Genomic DNA, 24,474 nt, shown 5'->3' on the forward strand with positions numbered 1-24,474 from the left:
CAGTTTTATTTAGTCTCTGTACGCATATCAGAGTAAAATAGTAACTATGAAGTAAAAGTGCTGAGTTTCAGCTTTAATTTGATTATGTATTTTTTTGTCCATAACAAATGAAGGAACTGCTGATCTATATATGGCCCTAAAGTAAAATAAACAAATAAATGAATAAAAGTTCACCAGTCTTAAACTGTTACATCTTACATATATTACATCAATATGAACACCTCCAAGCAATTTAACCTCATAATCACAGTTATTTGAAATTTGGCGAAACAATTATAAAACAAGAATAGTTTCTTGGCAGAATAGTGGAAAATAATTCAGCAATCAAAATTACCCTCTTGCAGGTCAAGCAGATGTGGAAAGTATAATTTACATTTTTTGTAACCTTCAAAAAACATTCTTGGCATTTTGACGGTCCTGTCCTGTTAAGACATACCATGTGACCAAAATGCCCGCTGTTCAAATCCAGCCAGGGTTTGTTGCATGACAACCCCTCTCTCTTACCACATGACTCTGGTCCCTCTGTAATGTCATGCCTAAACCGTCATTGTACCCCCAAGGCTATGTCAGAAGTGAGACTATTGTTTCTATGGTAACAAATCACAGTGGTACCAGTGACCCAGCTAGCTCTGCTCTTTCACCTAATATTTAGCCCCAGAAATTGAGGTGACTGCTAGAACACTGCATCTTTAGAACATTTTGATCATCCTCTCAAGCTTTCCCTGTGACCCCTCTCCTGTTCACAAGATTCTCATTTGAATGTATCATTCTCTGCATCCACTGTCATTTTTCTTTAATTTTTAAAAAGGATTGAGTGCAAAGTCAATTCAGCATAACATGTTGAAGCTGTTGCTTGATCAGAGATGACGGAGACTGGAGTTTAAATTTACCCCAAAAAGGCAAACAACTACATTTCTGTTACAGCAGCACCGTTCTCCTCCTTTCTATCTGAATATGCACTGGGTAAAAGATATAAAAGATATACACATACAAGGTAGCCACAAGACAGCTGTGGTTTAGATGATGGGTATAAGTTTAAAGTTTTTCTTCACTGGAAAGACGTGCTCTCTTACGGTTATATTACCAGGGCTATTGATTTCTCTATGTACCTTCCTATAGGTTAAATCAACAGCTTGTAGACAAAGCCAAGACAAGTTGTCAGGGTGCTGTCAAAAGTCATTTTAGAAAACAGAGAAAATCACTACCTGAGCAGAAGCAGACAAGTTAAGAAAATGTCTGGGGACCAACAAGGTGCTAACAAAATTACTCCTGGAGTGCACTGGCTATCACAGCCTGATGATACACCATGTCTGATGAATGTGATTTTCCAATCGACTACCAGTCACTAACATTTCTAGCATTTTTTGCTGACTCTTAATAACAGGACATCGTTGATTTGAGGATGGTCCTGAGCAAATATGGAGACAGGAGCAGGTGTTACAGATAACAAAAGAAAGATGTATTCCTGTTAGAAAGTTTCCTTGAGAAGAATTCTTTGATGTAGACTTAATGCTCTGACTTAAGAACTTAAATTCTTCCTTTAACATTTTTTTCTTCAATGAATAGTTCAGCATTTTGGAAAATACACTGAATTGCTCCTGAGATTTGGATGAAATGTAAAAATGAGAATATATTAAGCAAATGCTTTTAATAGCTCTTTATTTCATTTCATTATTTCATTCATGAGTGAATTACAACAGAGTAAAAGTAAACGTGATGTGTGTTGACAACACTAAAAACCATTAGAGCATGTGTAGAAAGAAGTGAGTGACTTACAGCGGACTTCCAGGTACATCTGCTGATTGTCCTGACCAATGGAGTTGTTGGCGGTGCAGAGATACTGGCCGGCATATGTGAACTGGACGTTTTTCAAGGTGAGAGAGGACACCCGTGCGTGGCTGCGTACCACAATGTTTCTATCGAGGCTCTATAAAGAGGAAGCAGAAGGAAATTATTCTCACCTTTAAAGCTGAACATTTTTGTAGAAACAAATGCATGTCTTACTACTTTATCTGAGATTCCCTCAGCTAGATCATCAAAGTTTGTACAGTGTGTACAGTGAATTTGTTGGTGTAGAAAAGTACTACAAGAAAAGCGAAATGATGGGATTATGTTATTAACACCCCAAACATTTAGCAGTCAGCCTTTTTTTATTTTACACAGTGTGGCCAAGGTACACACAACAATCTTTAAATCATAAAAATGCATGTCAATCTGAAAATCCTACATAGCATGTTAAGTCTCTCACACATACACAAACAACAGCATACTGGACATCATGGGCACTGAGAAACTGTCCCTGCATCAGCCTGGAAATCAGCGAGTACATAAAGCGCTGGCCAATAAATTGCTAACTCCTACAGTATGTCGATTACTGTCCCTACCACTTAGCAGTCTAGTTGCAGGTTTACAGACAGTCTAATTGCAGTTGGAACACTGTAATTGCAGTCGGGACAAATAGCTGGTTAAACCTTGTTTTTATTTTCTTTAGCAGATCGCCTTTATTGCTCTGCCTACATACTTGAACCTGCTGTTCTGTGGTTTTGAAGGCTCACTGAGAATGTGATCTGGCTTATTCAGGGTGAGCTCTCAGCGCAGGTGTGTAGCTGCCATCTGAGTTCACCTAATGACCTCACTTGCCCTTTTAATCATGTGTTGCAACCGAGGTTGATCTTTAGTGCACACACTACCAGGTACAAGGGATAAGGCCAAAGGACACAGTACTGTTTTCTGCTCTGCTCTTCGTTCTTGACACCATCTGTGGTCACATTTGACCATTTTCACATACGCATGCTATAAAATAAAGTCAGATTTATTATTGGGCTACATGCGCTCTGTCCTGAAATTATACTGCAGAAGGTAGTGGGTGAGAAAAAGACATCAATAATGAAGAAGAGCCATGTAGCAAGCCCTTTAAAAACTCAGGTTGTTAAAAATACAGTAACAGCTATTCTTTGCTCTAGGCGGCACACAGTTCAAACTAACAGGGGATATACATCTTCCGCCTAGCTACCATGATTTTCTATTAATATTTCAGGCATTCTAGGTGCTTCAGCATTTATGTTTTATAAATAATTGAATATTTGTTGCATTAGCGTTATGGAAAGAACTGTTATCCTTTACAGAGCAGAATGATGCAGATGTGGCAGAAATATTTCTGCTGTTTACTGAACATCTGAGGGAGTGTCCTGGAACATTTTGAAAGGGCGACATTAATCTTGTCTTACTGCAGTGACACAGGAAGGAGCTGTACAAGGGACACTGTTGGAATGTAAACATGGATAAGGTTAATGGAGAATAATACTTTAATGATACAACAGAGGTAGAAGTGAACAGGCAGACCTTTGAACAGGATTTATTCATTAATTCCAATGAATCATTTTAATTATACAGCTCTGATTCGTCATCAAATTAATTATAACAGTAGACTTGTAATGGAAAGCATGGAAATGATTTTTCACAGTTTCCCCTGTTTGTGTAGTCACTGCTGCTTTGCTTTGTAGGGCAGAACTGACACTGGTTACATAACCTGTCAATACATGTGTTTCGCTTGTCATATATTCTGTACTACAACAGTTACATAGGAGAGACTGCCAGCCTGACTCTACACAGGCTCCATCTGTCAGCAATGCAGTGGGATAACCTAGTTGACTACTTATATGCATCTGTTTCTATATTTCCACTAAATTTAAACAGTTGTTTTTCTCTGTAATCATGGCACAAGTACCTTTTTAACTTAGGGGAGGATTTAGAATCTTTCCTGTCTGCACTTCCCTGTTTACAGCTCTGCTGATTCTATAAAAAGATATTTATGCTGCATTAAAGTTATACTAGATTTTTGTACATCCAAAATAATGACTAGGAGTAATTACAAGGAGGGAAGACTTTTGTGGCTCCAGCTTGACAATATAAACACAAATTTGTCAGCAGTCACCATAAGACATAAACGTGGTTAAAAATCTAATTATGACCACTACTGTGGTGTGTTCAATAACTTCATCAACCTGCTAACATGGTTACACTGAAAACATAAACACACTGATGCTGATACTAGCAGGTATAATATTTACCATGTTCACCATCTTTGTTTAGCATGTTAGCATCTAACATTTGCTAATTAGCACTAAATACACAATACATTTGGGGCTGATGGGAATGTCATTTGGTGATAACCCAACGTATTAGACAAACTGAAATTTTGGATGAGGATGGCACTAGATTAAGGAAGATTACCACAATTGTTACAGTTCTTCCTGTGATGAACATGGATGTCTGAACCATGAATCAGGTGCTGAGACATTTCACTCACAATCTGTTTGTTTCTTTTTGATCAGTACCATCGAGTCACCTGTCTGTACACCATGCAACAACAAACAACACAAAAATGCTTTAAGTGCTTGACAGGATATGATCATAGGGTCTAAGACCAATGGTCATGGGGTATTCCATAACAGTACAGGGACACTTCTAATTTTTAACACTCACACAACACAATATCAGTTGTCCTGATCAGTATGTAAAGGTGGTTACTTTTGTGAGTGAGTTTGTGAGTTGACGACACATCTGTTTGGCCAATCACGATCTGCAGCAGTATCATCATCATTTAGGTTCTTGCATTTAGTATAACCTCCTAAGGAATGCTGAAATTTATGGAACTTGTCCCTAAAGTGAGAGTAAAAGCAGATCCTGTGACCATAGCTACACGTTAAGGTGTGTTTTCTTTCATTCCTGCAGTGGAAAAGGACAACTAGACTAATGAAAGTGGAATTGTGTGTCCCTTAGTAGAGCTGAGGCTGACAAGCTGTGCCAACAATGTCCTAAAATGGCCACTGTATCTAGAATACACCTCATGATTAATTGCCTTCCAATTTGAGGGCTGGATACTCCAGCAGGATGCGGCACATGAAGGAATACTCTTCAGAGATAAGCTGAAGGCCGAGCTGGACCTGTGCCTCCTCTAGAAATGAAACAATCTGCCAAAACATATGGTGCATTTGAATGGTCCTTGTCCAATAGTAAAAAATGATGTTTGGGGCACCTTGGTGGCCCAGGAGTTTAAGGCACTGACCATGAATATACAAAGCAATGTCCTCAGTTTCCTCAGTCCATCCTGAGACCTCTGTTTTGCATATCATTCCCCATCTCTCTTTTCCTAGCTAGTTCTATACTGTCAACTCTCTAGCATAAAATGGGCTTTAAAAATGACATTTACCACTGAGAAATTCCTGGTACATGTTTTGATGAAGCACTTCAGTTCATGATAGACACACGCACGAGATAAATAGGTAAACAGGTAAATAAGTAAACAGGGCACCATTAAACCATTCCACTTATCTGTAATTGCCTTCATTGAACAGATATCCAAACTGATAACAAGAGCAAACAGCGGAGTTTATGCCTTTCCTCCATTATCTACACCTTGCAGTAGCATTCATTCTAATTTAAGCATTACAGTATAGAGTACAAATACAAATACTACACAACATCATTTGATCTTCTTGCCATATTTTCATTATAAGACAAGTATTGCCTGAATGATCTATTCAGCACCGCCAACATCAATGGCATTCAGCAGGCAGGTTATTATAATCAGACCCTGATCTGTTTAAAGTGCCAAGCTGCCTTCTGAAGTGCACTTCTTGATGAAATAAAGACACATTGTAAAGGCTTAGCAGTTCTCTTCAGCATAATATTACCTTTCAGGTTACATTCATCATCGTGACTAATCATATAATGCCTGCTTGTTAGCAGACTATGATTTATGCCTGTCACAGCTGAGTTCAGCCAACGTTTAATGCAAGCAAAAGCTATTATTGGTGACTATAGATTAGTTTAATCAATGCCATGCTATTAGAAGTGCATTCATCAACAGTTGATTTTCTATAGTAGGCTACATCAGAATATTTAACATGGTTACATTTCTGTCTTTACTGATGCTGCAGAACTATTACCCAATAATATCTTGAAATACAGAAAATATGAATAATGAAACAAATAAGTTTTGTGATATTCCTGTCTTCAAGACTTTTATCTACACAGCCACGTACAAGTGACTGTATCAGGTAGCTTTTTCTCTCACATTATTTCTCTCACTCTAACTGCCCTCACCCTGTAGGAACAAGCTATTTTAGAGAAACTGCTGAACAGAATGAGAATGGATGGGAACAGTAAACTGTTAAGAACATAAACTACACCCTTCTCTACTGGTAACTATCTATTGACTAAGCACAATATTAAACTACAGCAAAAAGTTACACTTTACTTATACTAATAACACTACAAAAACACAAAAAACCCCCCCAAAAACTATAAGTAAAACACCATCATGAAATAATGAAAACATCTACATGTTATTAATTATCTCTGTATATCACTCTGTATATCAAAATTGAGAAAAAGTTTAATTTGTGTGCAGAATCTGTAGTCAGCAGTGTCACGTAATGACGATTAAATGGAATTACAAGTAAGCTGACTATAATGTAAGCTACAAAATGACAAATAACATCATAAAACCATCACATAATAATAAATATGATGTAGCTGTGTTTTGCAGAGCCATAAATAACACACACTGAAACCCAGGTGAGTGTTCAATAATGTGTTGTAACACTGGTCACATGCTGGGATGTCTTACAGACTCATGTGATGCAGTAATTAAAACAAACTTCACAAAAATACGGTAGTAGTAAGTCAATCACTGAATGACATCATTGGCTGTTGAAAATATTAAAACCAGAGGACATTTGTATGTTTTTAGAAGAACACAAGTCGTAAGAACTAATTTCTTATTTTCACATTGAAGCGTGGTCAGGCAAATTAATTCCATTCCTTATTATATGTGTGTGGAAGTGAGTGAAGTTAGCTTGTTACATTGTGTCAGTTTTATCTAAAGGCAGTGGTTCTTATTTTGTGTAGAGCCAAGAGTATGCATGTTTCCTTCCAGTCAAACACTAGAGCAGGGATTTGGATTTATAATTAAAATATGCTTGTTATTATTTCCCATGGTACGCTTGAGTTTGATTCTTAAAAAAATACTTGTTACAAGTGCTGTAAGAGAAGTAACTAAATTATGAGCCCTTGTGAAGTCTGTACTGCAAATGAGCATACTACAAGCAGAATTCCATCCACTCCCACTGTATTAGAGATTGGACACAGAAATCACATAAAGGGGTATCTCAAAATCTGGACAAATTAAATCAAAACTATCTGCTTGGCTACAGTCTACTAGAGGCAAGTGAGAAAATCTAAATCAACAGTTTAGACAGTTTTATAAATGAGACCCCCAGTGTTTTGACTCCCCTTCTGAGTGAGGGAGTCAGCTCCCATAGTGTGTGGTTGAAGTACAAACATGCAGACTCCTGGGTCATAACAGCAGGCAACACCATTTAAAACCACTCTGTTAAGATTTAGTATAGCGCGGTGAGTTAGAGCCATGGCTGGCCCACAGCAGAGCAGACAGTGTTTTCTATGTGAAGTTGTAGAGTTGCTGGCCTACCAACCAATGCAGTGCAATTTGTTTCTTCCCCGAATCAAGCAAAGTCCAAGAACTAACCAGACCATGCAGCAGGAAATAACAGCATGCTATATGGCCAAAAAAGTGGAACATCCACTTTGACATACTGTGACCGTCTCCGCATCTCAAGATGGAATTTTTTGACAAAAATAAACAGGGACTAGTAAATAGGGTAAGTCTAAGTATGTACTGGAACTAAATGGATTCAATGTACTGTACTACGTGTCTAATGGTCTACATATTAAGTGCACAACTAAATGCAGTGCACATTAAATGTGGGCTGAATAACAACACTTCTGCTCTGCAATAAAAAAGGGTGGTCTACTGTGTGAGGTTGGGCTATTACAACTAGGCTACAATATCTAGTAGCATATACCTCATATTTGTCTGGTCGCGTCCAAGAAGCCTAGAAAGGACAAACACAGAGGAAGCACAGACAAACAGCAACACAGTGCAGCAAAGTAAGCTTTTGTAAAGGACCCACACAGACCGACTGAGGACTGGATTTACCTGCAGAAAATGTGCAATGATTTCATATGTGAAGAATCATACCGATGATTTTGAACATTTTAGCCCATTAGCTACAAAAATAAATCCATTATATTGCTGCTAATCATTTTCCAGAACATAGGAGTACATAGGAGTACAGTAGTGTTTTACTTACATCCATTCTCAAATGGTAGAAATTGCCATGTGAGTTAGGTAATCCATCATAGTGAACATTGTGTCTGCTTTGGTAGTGTATTGTCGATGCTAAAATGACCTAGGACATATAATGTAATTTTGATCAGACATTGAGCTGCTGCCCTCACCGCCTCGATGTGGTGTACAGGCTGGTAGGGTCAGAGGTGGCCAGTGGCTGGTAACCGCTGCCATAGTACTGCACCTTGCAGCTCCAAGTTCAAAATAGAGAACATCAATGTTACCAGTGACTGCAGCAGCACCTGCTCACTATCTTTTAGCACCTCAGTGATAGATTATCCAACTCAACTGTCAAGTCTGTGGAATGCTTGCCTGAAAGTTAGGAAAACACTTCTTAAATTTACAACATGCTGCAACATGCTTTAGAAAGTGTAGCAATAATATATACATGATTTATAGTTAAGGGGCTCAAAGATGTATAAATACTGCCATTGTTCTCAAACTAAAATGTAAACACAATGAACAAAAACACTGATGACGATTACAGAGATTTACTCTCTCATTGGATAAGACGGAATGATTTTTTTTGCCTTTATGTCATTGTTACAATTATGATCAATCAAATTACAATATTAAGGTGAAACAGACTGTTATCCGAAAGCAGCATGGGGGCTTTTCTGTCAGTTATTAATTAATGTACTGTAATACAAGAGAATTTGGAGGCCCACTAAGGAAAACAGGGCACTGAAACTAATTATGAGTGAGCCATTACTACTATCTAGGGACTGTTTTTCTAATCAGTGCCCTTCTCACTATGGCATCCTGTGTTTTGATGAACTCATTAATTTATGTACAGAACACTGGCATGCACCACTTATCTTTTGTTATTAACAAGTACATAGACAATTCTAATCTCATGGAGTAAAACATTATATGGTATGAATGTAAAACACTGAAATCCCTTCTCAAGAGATGGTAGAACGATACAATCCACTTTACCTCTTACAAGACAGGGACATTCAGTAGAGGCAGCAGGAGCCAGTAAAATGACTGTTCTGTCATTGCACATCATTATGATTATGTCTGTGCTCTTTACTCTTGTTCTCTGATATGATGTAGGACTAGAACATGAATGGAGGACAGAGCACGGCAAACACGAAATGGGCCAATGATGGATGACAATCCAATGAAAATTAGAGACAGCTATTACCAAATGATCAGCAGGATTTTCTGATTACACTAGCATTAAATCAAAATTGATCTGACAGTGATAGATAGGAAAGCAAGGGATGATGACAGCCTGTGATTGGAATAAGATACTTGGTGACAACTGTGAGCTGCAATGGGCAAGTCCTTTCTTGCAGGTGGAAGATCAGATTCCGTAACTTGCAATACAGGCATGAATACACTGAGTTGCATGAATGCTTCCACTGATTGACAGTGATAAATGGCACAGTTAATCGGACAAACTAGGGACAACTTAGCTGATTCGAAGTTATAATTCTCCTCTGACAAAACTCCAGCATAAATGTGAAGTCGAACATTCAGTTTGCATTGGATTGAACAAACAACATAGTGATGATTTTATTATTCCTACAAATTTTTCAACTGTGGGGGCTAAAATGGAAAGTTTACTCTGTTTGGCCAGATGGTTATTTAAATCAAAAGAGTATGTTTAATCTGAGTGTGTTTCTAATGTAACTAACATACCTTGAGCATACTAGTGAAACTCTACTGTGTAATTCTGTGAAATGTTTAGCACGACAATACCTTGTATGTTTTCTTTTTCTTGACATGAAAATGAGATGGAGACATGCCATGAGAAGAAACTTTTTTAATGCATTTGGACTTTTGGCGCAACGCCCAGTGTCACAAGGCTGCATTAGGCTGTGCTGCACAGTCAGGTAACAGTAATGCCTCCACAGGTTGTAAATTCCTGATTTCATCCATCCTTGCTAATAGTGGTTTTGTGTCCATTCCAAGTTGTTTTGATGGAAATCTGTGTAATTGGTTATTGACATGAAACACAAAAATTTGTCCCAAATGGAATATGAAAGGTAAAGGAGCTTTTCAGATGTTCTGGCAATAGCAGGTGGTAGACGGGGTAAATGTAAAACTGAATTACTAAAATTATATTTATCTCTGTCAGTCAAGACCCCTCAAACTAAGAAAAAAATACAGATGTGACAATCTCTTAATAGCCTCAGATGAATGGGTGCACCCTGAGATGGCTGTAGAATACAGTTGTTTATTTTCTGACACTGATATTTTCTGAAATGTTAGGGAAAGTGCATTGCCACAATTTCCCAACATTTGAAAAACTGACTGGCCAGTTGGTCTGGTCTAATTTTTCCAAAACTTGTTTGACACTTAGGGTTAGATTTCATTGACACAAATACTAATGAAATGACTTCTTAAACCATTATAAAAACATATGATATAGAAATAACAAAGGTACACTAATTACAGGTTAAAATGGAAAACTGCAAAGGCTGTAACTATTACAAAGCCAATCCAACTTTTATTGAAGGGATAATGCATCTTGTTACTTACTGGCCTTGATTAAAGGATAAGGCAGAAATAATCTATATTTTAAAAGACAGATGCCACCAATGAATTAAGCCTACTAAAGGTGCGTACAGACAGGGCACAAAACACTTTTCACCTTATGTTCAGTTTGATAACTCCTCAACAAGAATTGTCTGTGTGATGACGGCCAGCTTATTTCTCTTTTCCATAGACCTCTATTTTTGTCCACAAACTAATGAGCCACACAGTTACACTGGGTGACCTACAGCTTCATTACCATGAGCACTGTGTAAGTCCCTAAGAAATTCACTTTAGTTGTTAGAGTTCAGTTTATTTGACACAAAGAGAGAGAGGGTGGGGGGGTTATATGGCTTTAGTTTGATGTTGTTGAACCTAGAAAGATTTAAGATATATCTGATGTTAAAACTTGTCTTACATGGAGGCTGTCAAAGATAACTCATTACACTGCACTAGCTGAGTACAGCTGGACAGAGCTATGAAGTAAAGTAGGCCAGTATGGCCCAAATATTGTGCAACTGAGTCCTTTGGGACCTAATAGGACAGGTGCTTTCACTGCAAGAATAGTGCACCTATTGTTACACACATATATCATTTATAACATTACATAACAACTGTGTTTGATAAGCCATTTTTATACTGACAATTTTGATATGAGAGAGCACACAAGAGAACACACGAGAGAGAGTGGTTGAGCATAAAACTGAAACTAGAAGTAAAACTTTAACTTTGTTTTTCTCTGTATTTCATAATACTTAATATGTCAAAAACACATGCAGACCTATTAGCAACACTCAAGTAGATATTTCATGTATTGTTCAACACTGAAAAGTGATACCAGACTGGTTTTCCTCATGTACAATGACCTGCTTCAATCAAAATGTAGTATATTGGGCATTGCAGGTAGTCCTAAAAGATGCAGCACAGAGCCATATTAAGCAATTTTCAAGAGTATTACTGCTAAATAACTTAGTATATAGAGATGTTTTTTGTGTTTGTTGTGTTTTGTTTTGTTTTATTTTGTCTTGTTTTGTTTTTTTGGCCAAACCATATTGTGTCCTTGTGGCCCAGTAGCAAATTTCCAAAGCCCAGGACCAGTCCACAACTCCTCTGTAAGGGAAATACACAGTACCTGACCTCCATTAATAATATGAAGATGTATTATTATTTTTGCAGTATCTAACGCAAGCTGAGGAAATAACCAACATATGAAGTGCTCTTCCTGAATCCACCAACCTGCTAGAGGCAGCATGGTAATTATCTTAATACTGTTTACTGCATTCACAGCAGAAAATTACCTCTGTGAAGTGACTAATCCATCTACTGCTCACATGATGCATGTTGTCAGAATAAACCGTTAAGATGGATTTTTCAAAATTATACCATTTTAATGAGCTGATAAGAGCCCAACAATAGACTTGGGAAGAGATTCTCTCTACAGGCTGGCGACCGCCAACATGCTGAGACCACTGTAACAGAGAAAATGCACAAGGATGGTATTCATAGCTCACACATCCTGGGAAGCCTTTTACCATGTTCTATAGGCAAAGCTTTAATCCAGTGTTATCTCCTGCTCTCCTGAAGGACATGAAGAGAAAAACGAGGATATACACTAAAGCATGACAAAGATGTATAACCCTTATGTGGCTTTATGCGCAAAGACTTCTTTACTCTTATATCACATTCATCATGATCAGAAAAATGTGCCCACTCGTTTCCAAAGTGGATTATCACAGCAGTTTGGCAGAGAAGCATAACCAAGCTCAAAACAATCTGATTTTGAGATAGAGGAACACTCAAACCTTATAAACACTGAAACACAGCAATACTTAAGGTAGTTTCATTGAAATCATTTTCAATTTTTTTTACTCATTTTCATATAATTTTCTGTGAATTCTGGGCCCTTTTCATAGTAATTCCACAATAATATTCCATTTTAAATGCTGATGATTAATAGGGAGTCAAGTAGAGTGTTACATATACTCTTAACAGTGCTGAGGAATGTCATGGCATGGAAAATTGGTTTTATGGCAATCTGCTCACTCTCCCCTCTAGCATTCATAATGGAAAAGTAGAAAATAATTAATGCAATTCCAGCAGTATTGGAGAAGGCTAAAAAAAGTTTTAAAAGAGATGGCAGAATCCAAACCTGACTTTACAGAGAGAAAATTCAGGTAGCAATAATGCAATTCAGTAAAAAGTCTGTGTAAGAAGCACAGGAAGCAGTTTGAAGTGATTAGCTATCAATGATTTAAGATGGGAGGGGCTGGAAACAAAGTTAACTGAAATCATTTCATGACTGAACGAGAAATGCAAGTCAGTAGATCAGTGACTACATTATTCAAATATACCAGTGTCTATATTGGTGGATGGGTTAGCTCTATGATGGACTGGATTCATTCCCTGATTTTCTCAAATAAATGGCAATTTAGCAGTAATTTGTTTAATAACAGCAACTCCTTAAGGAGTCCACATTCACACAATTGGTTATCAGGGTCTGCAGAGTCTTCTCTGTGTTGCCAAAAATAGTGCAGGTCATTATGGACAGCTGGCACACATAATCTTGTAGCATGCAGGAGTTTATTCAAGCTTTTGACCAGCTGACCCCTTTAAAATTGTACTGAAAATGTTAGATTGTTTTTTTTTTAGAATCATGTGTGTACACATAAATGTAGATGAATGCTTTGAATTTTGCCACTGACATAGTATGAACTTTGACCTTTCTATCTTGTGTGCCTGTACTCCCAAAGATACTTGTCTGTTTGAAGGACTTAATAAGGATGAAGTCGAGAATGGAATTCAGTATTAGCCAAGACTTAGCAAAAGGGTCTGGTAGAGGGTCTGTATGGCATAATGGCTTTTACAAAAGGACATGGAGATTCATCTTGTTTGCAAAAATCCAGGGCAAATTTGAATAAGTGGACTGTTTGAAAGTGGCAATGCCCAAATGAAAACAAACAAACAAAAAAAAGTCAGTACCTGCTGTCCTTCAGTGAACACCCTGTTTTCAAAACTCCAGGAGATGTCAGGTGTAGGGTCACCCGAGGCCTCACAGGTCAGGATGACTTTCTCGTCAAATTCCGAGGCAGTCTGGTTATTCAGGTAGGTAATCTTGGGTTGGACTAGAAAATAAAAGAAATATAAAATCATTGATTAATGTAGGTATAAATATCTGTTACAGTAGTAAAATATACATACAAGCTTCATTAGAGTTGTGGTTTCATACACCGCTGACATATAATAGAGCAGCAGCTAATTATGTAAGGCTGCTGCAAATTTCCTCATGAAGAGAAACTCTAGTGTGATATCTTTGAATGTCCTTAGGGGTGGCTTAATTAGTTTTCAATAGGACATGCTTTTCTTTAAACTGTATGCTTCACGCTGTGTAACCCCGCACCCAGTCACTAGAAATAGCTGTAGAGGAGTGTACAGCAAATGTCAATACGTACAAAAGAAAAGGCCAGAGACAGAAAAAGAACCACAGTGTTCTTTATGCCACCATAAGCAGATGGAGTTATTCTCTTACCGAACACGTTCAGGCTGACTTCCTCAGCTTTCTCTCCTGCCTTGTTCTTGGCGATGCAAGTGTAATCTCCTTCATCCACTTTCTTGACATCTTTTATTACCAATTCTGAACCATCCTCGTTCAGGCTGTACTTATCACCCGTTTCAAGGACAATGTTGTTACTGTAGCAGAGGGGGAAAAAGAGGAAAAAGACATGACGGAGTTCACTTCACAAATGTTTGCTTACTTGAGGAGCCTACAAACACCTTTTTAACTCACTGACAATGATCTGTTTGGAGTTTTATCTTAGGAAGAGAGCAGCTGGCACACAGAGAAGGCTGGGAGACCAAAAAAGCTGCCCTGCACTGTATGCGTCTGAGCTCATCTCCAGTGTTTCCACAGCTTTTGTTTGCCTCAGCTCTCCTTTAGCCCTTACATCTGTGTTTTTAAGAAGGCCATGCACCAGTTTGATGATGATGCATGTTTTTTTCATTTTTGAGAAAACACTATTTCATTCTTGAGAACCAGAACTTTGCTAGAGGTTAGAATCCTGTTAGTTGAGAATTAGGTATGTGTACTGTAGCAGCCTTCATGAAACATTTTGCAGTCAGACAGTGAATGACAGCCTTGTCAGCAGCCTTAGGAAATCAGAACAAATGGAGCTTTAGCCCTCTGCTTTTTCTCTGCCTCATCCATCTGTCCTCCCAACAACCTCACTGTCTGTCTTAACTCTCCTTTGGCCAGGAACTGCATCCTCCTCTTAAAGCCTTATGTTAAGATTCCTCTGCACACCAGTGGTGCTACTGCATGACAGTGGTGAATGATGCATCATGAATATGAGAGTACATTGAGCAAACAGCTGTATGAAAAGAAATGAATCTTAGTTATTGGTGCAACTTTTCAAAAGTGAGTGGTAATGAAGTATCACCAATTCACACTGAATAAAGTTACTTGAGTTAAACTATACCAGCTTATTAGAGTTGTGTATAGTCATTATTAATTACCTAGAAAGTGCTAGTTACTTTCAGTATAGAGATTTTGGAGTTTTAGGGCTGGGCTCTGACTGCTGGTTCCATTTTGGAACACTTAGTCAAAAACCAGGACTTTTTAAACTTAGTTCCTGACAAATCTCTTAACAAAACATCTCCCCCACCCCACCCCCGCCTACACCCCTTAAGCAAAAAGCAATGTAGAAAATGCAGCATGCTTCTCATTTTTAACCTTTGCTGACTCTTGTTTTTGTGCCAGACTATATCACCTTTAGCTAATTAATGTTCAGTGGATAACTTGCTTAAAGGGCAAAATGTAACTTGGCTAGTGTTTATATAACATGCTCTCTGCGGGGTTGGTGACTGTACTCTGCCATAACACCATTTGTTAGAGAAAGAAGCACCTCTCTATTACGCCATGGCACTGTGAAAGTGATGATTCTTGTCTGTTGAAAGTCCAGTTGAGTCACATTAATATTACAAGTCGGAATCACCCAGTTAAACTTGCATGAATACAATATTGATATTTCACATTTATCAACTTAATAGTTCACAATCGGCACTTCCATTATTTACAGTAGCTTGTAAAACAAAGATTGTTCTCCTAAGGAAAAAAAATAGTATGCTTTCAAGTCTAAACTATGTTCATGTTCATCCAACTACAAGTCACTCATGGCTGTAAACATGGACACTGCTGCATCGAGGCTACACATCCAAATGCTTTTAACCCAATGAAACCTAATAAACTTAGATATGTTTCTCATTTTCCATCCTCACTGCTAGTTTCCCTTAGCTTAATATACCTTGTAAATCTCAACCTTTTTTGCACCTTTGTTATAACTGTTATAGTCTGAATTTACAAGAAGCTGATGCAACCAGGTGCAGATTCACCACAGATTTACACACACAAGACTGTTTGCTCTGTAACTACACTAACCAGATCAAAATGGTATGCAATTTAAATAGCATGTGCAGAGTGGAAACCTGCCTAATAATACTCATCAAAGCCTTTTGCCCTTGTTACAGTCATGCAAATGTAAATACATGTAAATCTCATCATTTCTCCCACACAACAATTTGTAGGCAAAGCCATGCAAATTCATATTTATGCCCTATTTACAAACACTTTACAACAACATCAAGCCCCTGAAATTTATGTTCAAGTTCACAGCCATTTTCAGCAAGCAGTCTCAGGCAGCATCACCAGCAAGCAAGAGAGTTTAGATTGTTTTATCTCAGACTCTTTCAGAAGGCTCAATGTATAAACAGGCACAAGAGCTACCAGCCCTGGTGGATTATAGCTAAACCTGAAACATGCAATTTGCACTTCTAGTTGGTGTTGAAGTGTCCTTTTGCTGGGCTTGTTGGGAGCACAACTTGATTTGCATATTCTAATAACAAACTGTATGGTCTTAGTTCATATCTTAATCTGAAGGTGGATATTCAGAGCATGGCTACTGTTGGCAGGTGTGTGATTAAAACAGCCACTGTGTTGAAGTCTTTCAGCACATAACAGCATTTTTCTACCAGTTAAAAAACAACATGACTCAGATTTACTTCAAAACCAAGTTAACTCCAAACTTTCTTTGTTCCCTCCAGTTGATTTGCAGGAAACTTTTTACAGAGGTGCTGCCTTGGAATAATGCATCACACAAAGACTGACCTGAGAGCAAGCTCCTAACTGGTTAAAATCCATATGAAATGTTAAAAGAGACAAAAGGACTCATTTCAGTCTTTTTTTCCTCTAAATAACTAGTACCTGTTTTCAGTAAAGCCTCTTTTGTACATGACTGCATTTATTACCTTCCTCATCTGTGTATCTTTGCACATCAGTGTCAGGTCACTACATACACTGTCATGTTCTTAGTGTGTTAGCACATTGCCATTGTCATTGTGTCCAGCAGCTGGAGACAAAGGGCAGAGATAGCCAAACAGCGCTCCTGAAAAACTGTCCTCCTGATACATACTGCATAATTCAGTTGTGATGTGGGCTATACATTGGATCCTGTTAATAAAAAGCATAGCCTCACCCTTACAGAAGTGCCACTGATAAAAGTAAACCCTTTAGTACAAAAAAAGATATTGAAAAAACTAATAAGGGATGTTTGTAATTTACTGAACTGACATGTAAATGTCAACTGCAGCAATTTCAAGAGTTTCTGGAATATTCTAAACTCTTAACTCTTAAGGACAATTTTAGTGGTATCCCAATCCTTGCTGTACCTATAGTTTGAAATTAGATCCACTGACTGGTTATTTGTGTGAAAAGTACAACCATGCTGGGACCTTTATTTTCTTAGAATTTATCATTTTGTCTTGCATTGTTCTACATCATCGTCATACAACTTCATCTGATCCGACTGCTTTTACCTGGCAGATTAACTCACGGGAAAAATGTTGTCTCATTAAGATCTGTTGTACTGAACTGATGAATGCTTTCAGGACTTTTGGCTACTTTGCCTTTGAAGTTTTTGGTGAGTACTTAATGATGTTTCCCTTTGAGGTAAAAAAAAAAAAGTTTCAGGTTCATATAAAAAAGGGCTTAATTTTTTGACAGCTCAGATCTACTCCTGATCTAATCCAGGGTAGATCTGAGAGAAAACCCTACTTATAATCCCACTCATCAAAACAGGCCCATGACAGCAGTGGATGACGTACTGTGCCCAGGTGACGGTGGGTTCAGGGAAGCCATCTGCATCACAAGCCAATAAAGCAGAGTTACCAACGTCTGCTGTAGCGTTGACCTCTGACTGCCTGGCGCGGATGGTGGGAAGCACTGAAACAGAGATATTAAAAAAAGTTTGATACCAGATAAATATTGAGTATACCTACCCTTGAGTGTAAAAGTAAAAAGGATTTCAAAGAGATTCTATCCAGAAATGTAGACTTAAACCTGTAATGAATGATTTTTTGGCCACCTGGGACCAGTGGAAATAAGCATACTGTTGCTTATTTACACACTGAGCTGTCCATCCTCTTTGGACCATGAATATCTATACCAAATTTCACCACAATCTGGCATGTAGTTGCTTGGGTATCTTGGTCTGGACCAAACAGTTGAACACATGAGCTGACAAACTGCTGTCATCATTTTTGGGTAAATGGTATATGAGGTATATTTAAGGCTTTAAAAAGAACATTTCCATTGTTTTCCTGATTATCATTACTGTACATTACTATGTTGAGTAACAGCTCATTTTTAAGCAACAGGACAGGCGGGGGGCAAAGGGTGACAGAAATGTAGTGCTTACCATTAACAACGACCTTGATCATCCTGAAATCAATTTCTCCCCTGGCCATGACACGGGCCTCACAGTTGTACATGCCCTCATCTGTCTTCTTGATGCCACGGATCTGCAGGTGGCCATTTCCCATGATCCTGAATCGCACTAAAAGGCAAACAGAGAACAACAACTTATATGGTATTCAAGATTATTAACATTATATTGGTGCAACAAAAAAGTAGCTGAAATTTTGTCAATGTGACCTGTATGTGTTTGTTTTAATATTGGTCTAACATTTTAAAAGAATATGCTCAATGCTTTATTTCCAGGTCAACTATGTACTTTTCCTCCTAGGAGCCACAACAAATTAAAATTAGGGAGGGAATTCTACAAAAAGGATTGTTTGCAATACTATCTAAGAAATCTATGATCTAAGAACCCATAAAGTGTTTAACTGAAGTGTGAAATTAAGTATGATTTTTTGCTGGAACATAGAAAGTCTGACTTTTCCAGAGGGGCATTTTAAAACTAACACTGCACTTAAATGCTCAGACAGGACATTGGAGCCAGATTAAAAAGTCCCAATTATCCCTGGTAATCAAGCATGTGGTTGGAAGAACACAGAGAGCTGTGTGCCCACACCAGATGTATTTCTTCTGTGTTTTACATGATCATAGAGCCTGACAACTGTTGCACCTCTAATTAAGCCAGCTATAAACACATAGTAACAAAATAAGCTGTCTTAACTGAAACCAGGTGTTGTTTCTCACACATTTCTGGGGAAATAAATTTAACATTTATTAACAACCAGGACTCTGACAGCATTTGATTTAAGACCCTTAAGACAAATAAGTAAGTCATCTTTGATATTTGTTCATTAGACTTCCCAAATCGGATGACTGGCCAGTGTATTAAAAATTGTGACTAATAAGGGTGTACTTGTCACAGGCCAGTTGAGTCCTTCTTTGGGGATAAGGTATATGAGGTAATGCAGCAAGTTCAATTTCCATGCTAGTGTGTACAAGATTTCAGTTCCTCTGTCTATTTAATGGAGGAGCCATACTCTGTAAACTAAAGAAAATCTGCGTGCTATAAAATCCCTTGATGCACATAATAATGTTCTCAGTGCTAGCAAGGATGTAGGCTTTGGGATAGTGACCATTTTATTCCCATTTCCCATCTTTTTTAAGATTCGTGCATTTCATTGCACAATCAATTCCACCTAAACGATTGTCCACTAGTCATTAAGGGTAAGTAACTACATTTACAGCACCTATATACAATTCTAAGGTACATATACTTTACTTAGGTATTTCAAAACTTTGCTGCTTTTCACTTCATGCCGACTAGAAGGAAATACTGTACTTCTTACACCTCACTACTTATAATTGAGTCACAGTTACTTTGCATTTTCCAAAGAAACATTTAAGTGCTTCATACAGTATGTTAAAGCAACAATAAGGGGCTGCTCCACACACGTTAAGCTGCTGAACACTTTGTAGGATTTTCACTTGTAGTGTAGTATTTGAACATCATGGTTTTATGCCTTAAAGTCAACACATCTTCCACCCTCTGCTTCTGCTTCCTGTCTGGCTACACATGTAAATAAATACAAAATCCTCCATGCACAAAATTGTGACCTGAAATATTCAGCTGTAAAAGTGATGTAAAATATTTTAAGTCAAACCACTGAGAACTTAGTCTGGCATTTAAAAAGAAAAATAAATGTCACATTTTTTTTAACTAGCTCGTGCTACACTGACACATATTCCAAGTTCTGATAGGAGGTTTAACGACGAAACATGCAGCATATGGTTAGGTCAACTGCTGCTCTGAGAAGAATTACATAAGCAGTTTTCAGATTTCAGTGTTGGTTACAATTAGTGGTTTTTCCAGTGAAAAACACATTCCTTGACTGGAGTCCAGGAATAGAGGCTGGCTTAGCACAACACTGTGGTGACTCCAAGCTCTCCAGCGGTCACCATGGGAGGGGTTACTGTAAGGTTAAAATAGGCCCAGTCCAAGTGTATAACAAAACCCAGTCTCTCGCCTCATCTCCACCTCAGCTCTCACACATCGAATTAAAATTCTAGTTGAACTCTAGCAGAGCTGCTCTGGACCAGTCTTGTCAATGCTTTTCCAAAGACTGTACTGTAGATACTTGTTGTCTGAAGTTGCGAGATGAAATCAATCACAAAAACTCTACATGAATATATCTACTTCACATTTATGCCCTTCTCATCTTATTGGCAAATGTGGCCAAAGGCTGTTTGTAATTTGCTCCTTCATAGAGGACAGGAGCTGCTGTCAGTTCAGTCACACCGCAGTTACAATGGATTCCAAGGTTTATCGAGAATCACAACAGCAGGCATAATTTATCAAAAATGTCCTTAAAAAACTCCTGCAGCACCACACACTTTCACTGTATTTATTTGTATGTTCAGAATGTTTGAAACCCTCATAGTTTCTCCACAACAGAGCTAAATACCTCAGTTCTGTGCCACGCCTCATAGCTCCAAAGCGTGTTTACTGGCAAAGCAACAATTGTTTAGAACACAGGCATCAACAAAGAAGCAAAGGATTATAATACAGAGAAGTTTTTATGGACCTTTTTATGTTTTTGTTTAAGTTTTTTTTTCCAGCTGTGACTCACCATAGGAATCCTGCTGCAAATTGAAGCTGATTACAGCTTCTGTCCTCTGTAAAGAAGCAACATTTTTTTCAGAAGTTCCTTTCAAGCCTAAATAGTACAGTATTTTATAATGCACAAGATTTTCAGTGGAATTTATCATTAATGGTACAGTTACTACAGTGAGCAAACCTTGCAATCTTATGATGAGGATTGCTAGCCTGTATAACTTGGTAGGTCTGGATTGTAGTTGTTTGTTGTTAGTTACAGCGGTGGTACTCTTACACTGTAAATTAAACTGTTCGCTCTTCTCTTCCCCTCTCCCTTTTCCCTTTTTCTTATTCAGTTTTTGGATTATTTCAGCCCCCAGAGTAGTTCTTTCTATATTTGGGTGACTTAACCTCCAATCTGCCTTCAGACATCTTTTTCTAGTGACAATAACCACTTCTTGCTAGGCTGGGAAAATACAATTTCCATGTTCATGCATCATCTATGAGGACTAAAACTCCTTCCTTGCTGAAAATGCATGGCTTTTTCATAGATGATGGGCAGGAGGAGAGGGAGATGAGGAAGAGTATAGCAAATTGATTGGGAAGCATGAATTGGCAGACAGCACTGGCAGGGATAGAGGTAGGTTAGAGGTGAGAAAGTAGCTCAAGCATTGGACAGTTTTTATTTGGACTGGCTCACCATCTTTGGCAACTTGGATCTTGGAGCCCTTATGCTTCCAAATGATGGCGGGTGGTGGTGAACTGACCACATCGCAGATGATGTCGGCATCATCGCCTTCACTGAACTCCTGTGGGCTCGGAGCACTCTGGAAAGTGATCTTTTCTGTAAGAAAATATGACAAACACATACATCACACATGTTTATAAATATCTTAACATTCTCAAATTCTCATTCTGACACTTCTAAGATGAAAACTCTCATGTGGTATATTTATATTGCATGAAAAAGTTCATTAGCAGCATAATGAGGCACCATATGGTTGAACTTCTGCTTTTCTAATAAAGGTTTTGTTGGTTTAGTTTTTATGTAATCACAGATGGTGTGGTAAGGTAGTGGAGGTAAAGACAGTTCAGAGACTTTTAGTCCATGCTGAGACAGACAACAGCACTGCATGAAAAATGACAGCACCCTTTAGTCATTTTAATGGGTCTACACAGTGGACTTGGTGGGTGTACCAAACTCCCTTACATTTTTTTTCCAACACAGAGGTGTTTTTCATCTGGAAAGGACATATTAAAGAACTGTCTAGGAAGATACAGTGAATACACTTACAGTCTTCTATACATATGTTTTGCCTTATATGCCAACAATTCTGGTGATCACCTTCTTTAAAGCTAAATTGTAAGCTAAGCAAAGAAAATATAATATATTCTACTCAATGATTTTGACAAAAACATTCAAACGGAAATGAATTACTGCCTGGATTATGTTGAATAGCAAAAGAAACATTGCTAGTGAACATAATCCAGGCAGCAAGTATGTTTCCATTTGAACTTGTCCAGCAAAAGCTTTCTGTAAAATACAAACATAATTTCTAGGGGACAGTGCAAGATTTGCAGGAAGTGCTATATTTGTGCACTGAACAGAGGGGGCAGGTTATTTGCTGTCTCCACCTCCACAATAAATTGTCTGAAGAAAAAAAAAAACCTACCCAGAAAATCATCTTAATAAACAACAACAAATCCAGGAGGCATTGTATTTCTTTCAAATGCTGCTGCAAATTTGAACAAACATTTTCAAGGAAACAGAATTGGGCAATTGTGAGGTGATGAAAATGACACAATTTTACCAGTAACACATTTTTTTTAACTGAGAACAGGCAGAATGTGATATAATGAAACATTTTTAGCCTGCCTTTATTGCCAGATATATACAGTATTTTCCTGTACAATCACACAATGTTCTCAGTAGTTTGTCATATTTTAAAGCTAATTCCTATAGAAGAGACACATGGTTGATAAAACAGCGGTGTTGAAACCAAGCAGCAGCCACCACAGTTAATTAATGAAGCCAATTAGGTAGAACTATACCACAAAAGTCCCTCTATATCCACTTGATATGATTTATAACTATATAACTAACCCACATAATAAGATGAAGGCATCCTTGGCCTTGTCATTCACTCATAAGAAGCTATACCTACACATACATACAAAGTGTCAGCTGTTTATGAATCATATACCTGTGACTCTGTGACAAATACATAACTAGCCTAAGTGCTGTATTGTATGTATCTTTCAAAATCCAATATGATTTTTTTTTCCTCAAGTAAGGAGTTTGGCCACAATTCACTTCTTCTAATGTATCATTTTGAAAGCTGTTTCTGTTAAGGCTTGTCAGAGGTTATGCTGTGATGTGGATTTGCTAAGACTGACAGGTTGCTCAGACTTTCACTCTGAGCCTTTGTGGTTGCTGCTTGTCTGTCTGACCCCCACTGCATCCAGCCTCACCCACCTTTGCCTCAATTTGAATGTATTGCTTCAAACAATTGACAAAATGATTGCGAGCAGCCAACAGAAATTTCAGCATACAAACCATTCACATAAAAACCTGTGGGGGTTCTTACAGACACATTCTTTTATTCATAACATCTGTGGTTTAGCAGTAAGAATACTTCAACAGCTAGACCACAGAGGCTAACCAAAGAAAAACTGCAGCCAGAACATTTTGCAAAATTCCATCTTATATAATAAAACTTCAGTTGCATCTGTTTTACAAATTTCAATTTGAATGATTTCAAATTTGATATGATTTAAACAATAAGCAGGCCATGCAATAACAATGATTTGCCTCATGCTTTGAAGGCATTATTTAACCAAAGACAATCCAAAACTCTAAGACTTACGGAAGATCTTCACTTGGACCGTGGCCTGGGCCTCCTTGTCTCCATTCTTTGCCACACACTTGTAGATGCCGGCGTTGTCCACATTGGCATGGTATATGGTAAGGGTTGACGTGGCTTCATCACTGCGGCTCACAAAAATGTCTGGCCTGTTGGGAAGGATCCTCTCACCGCTGGGGTCATACCAGTCTATGTCTTTAGCATCTCCCACCACTGAGGAGCACAAAGTGAAGAATGAGACAAGGAAGCCATATAAATAGTAACCACAATAAACTGGACAGTTCCTGAAAATGTGAAATTACATTTTAAACTTTTGCTATTTTGCCTTAGCCTAACTAGGCCTCCTCCGTTGGTAAAGGATTGAATGGATCTAAACCCCCCACATTATTGCAATACCTTGGATCCTGTTTGCATCATATCAAAATACATCAAATGATAGATGTGAAAGTACTTTAACAAGTTTAAGCAAGACTCTATGCTCTCCTAACAATCTGTATGTAAACATAAACCAGACTAAAAGTGAAAGATAAAACATAGTTGTTCTTACTTCTACAAGTCTGAAGTCTGAAGG

The 24,474-nt window shown here is 38.0% G+C and overlaps 1 protein-coding gene across 11 annotated transcripts in view; it reads right to left on the reverse strand.

Moving 5' to 3' along the window:
* Window positions 1-24,474, reverse strand: part of ncam1a (neural cell adhesion molecule 1a) — a 236,810-nt gene that overhangs the window by 52,780 nt on the left and 159,556 nt on the right. For 6 of the 11 annotated variants that reach the window (XM_051078864.1, XM_018689280.2, XM_051078863.1 and 3 more), the window contains 8 exons: window positions 23,907-24,116; window positions 21,740-21,883; window positions 18,448-18,585; window positions 17,855-17,972; window positions 14,229-14,389; window positions 13,682-13,824; window positions 7,890-7,919; window positions 1,777-1,927 (listed from right to left, as the gene is read on the reverse strand). In XM_051078864.1, the coding sequence (XP_050934821.1) occupies window positions 1,777-1,927; window positions 7,890-7,919; window positions 13,682-13,824; window positions 14,229-14,389; window positions 17,855-17,972; window positions 18,448-18,585; window positions 21,740-21,883; window positions 23,907-24,116 (1,095 nt within the window). The remainder of the gene's footprint in view (window positions 1-1,776; window positions 1,928-7,889; window positions 7,920-13,681; window positions 13,825-14,228; window positions 14,390-17,854; window positions 17,973-18,447; window positions 18,586-21,739; window positions 21,884-23,906; window positions 24,117-24,474) is intronic. The other 5 variants (XM_018689282.2, XM_051078865.1, XM_018689285.2 and 2 more) reach the window with 1 other exon arrangement.

This window comes from Lates calcarifer, linkage group LG20, assembly GCF_001640805.2.
Source record: "Lates calcarifer isolate ASB-BC8 linkage group LG20, TLL_Latcal_v3, whole genome shotgun sequence".
Lineage (NCBI taxonomy): Eukaryota > Metazoa > Chordata > Actinopteri > Centropomidae > Lates > Lates calcarifer.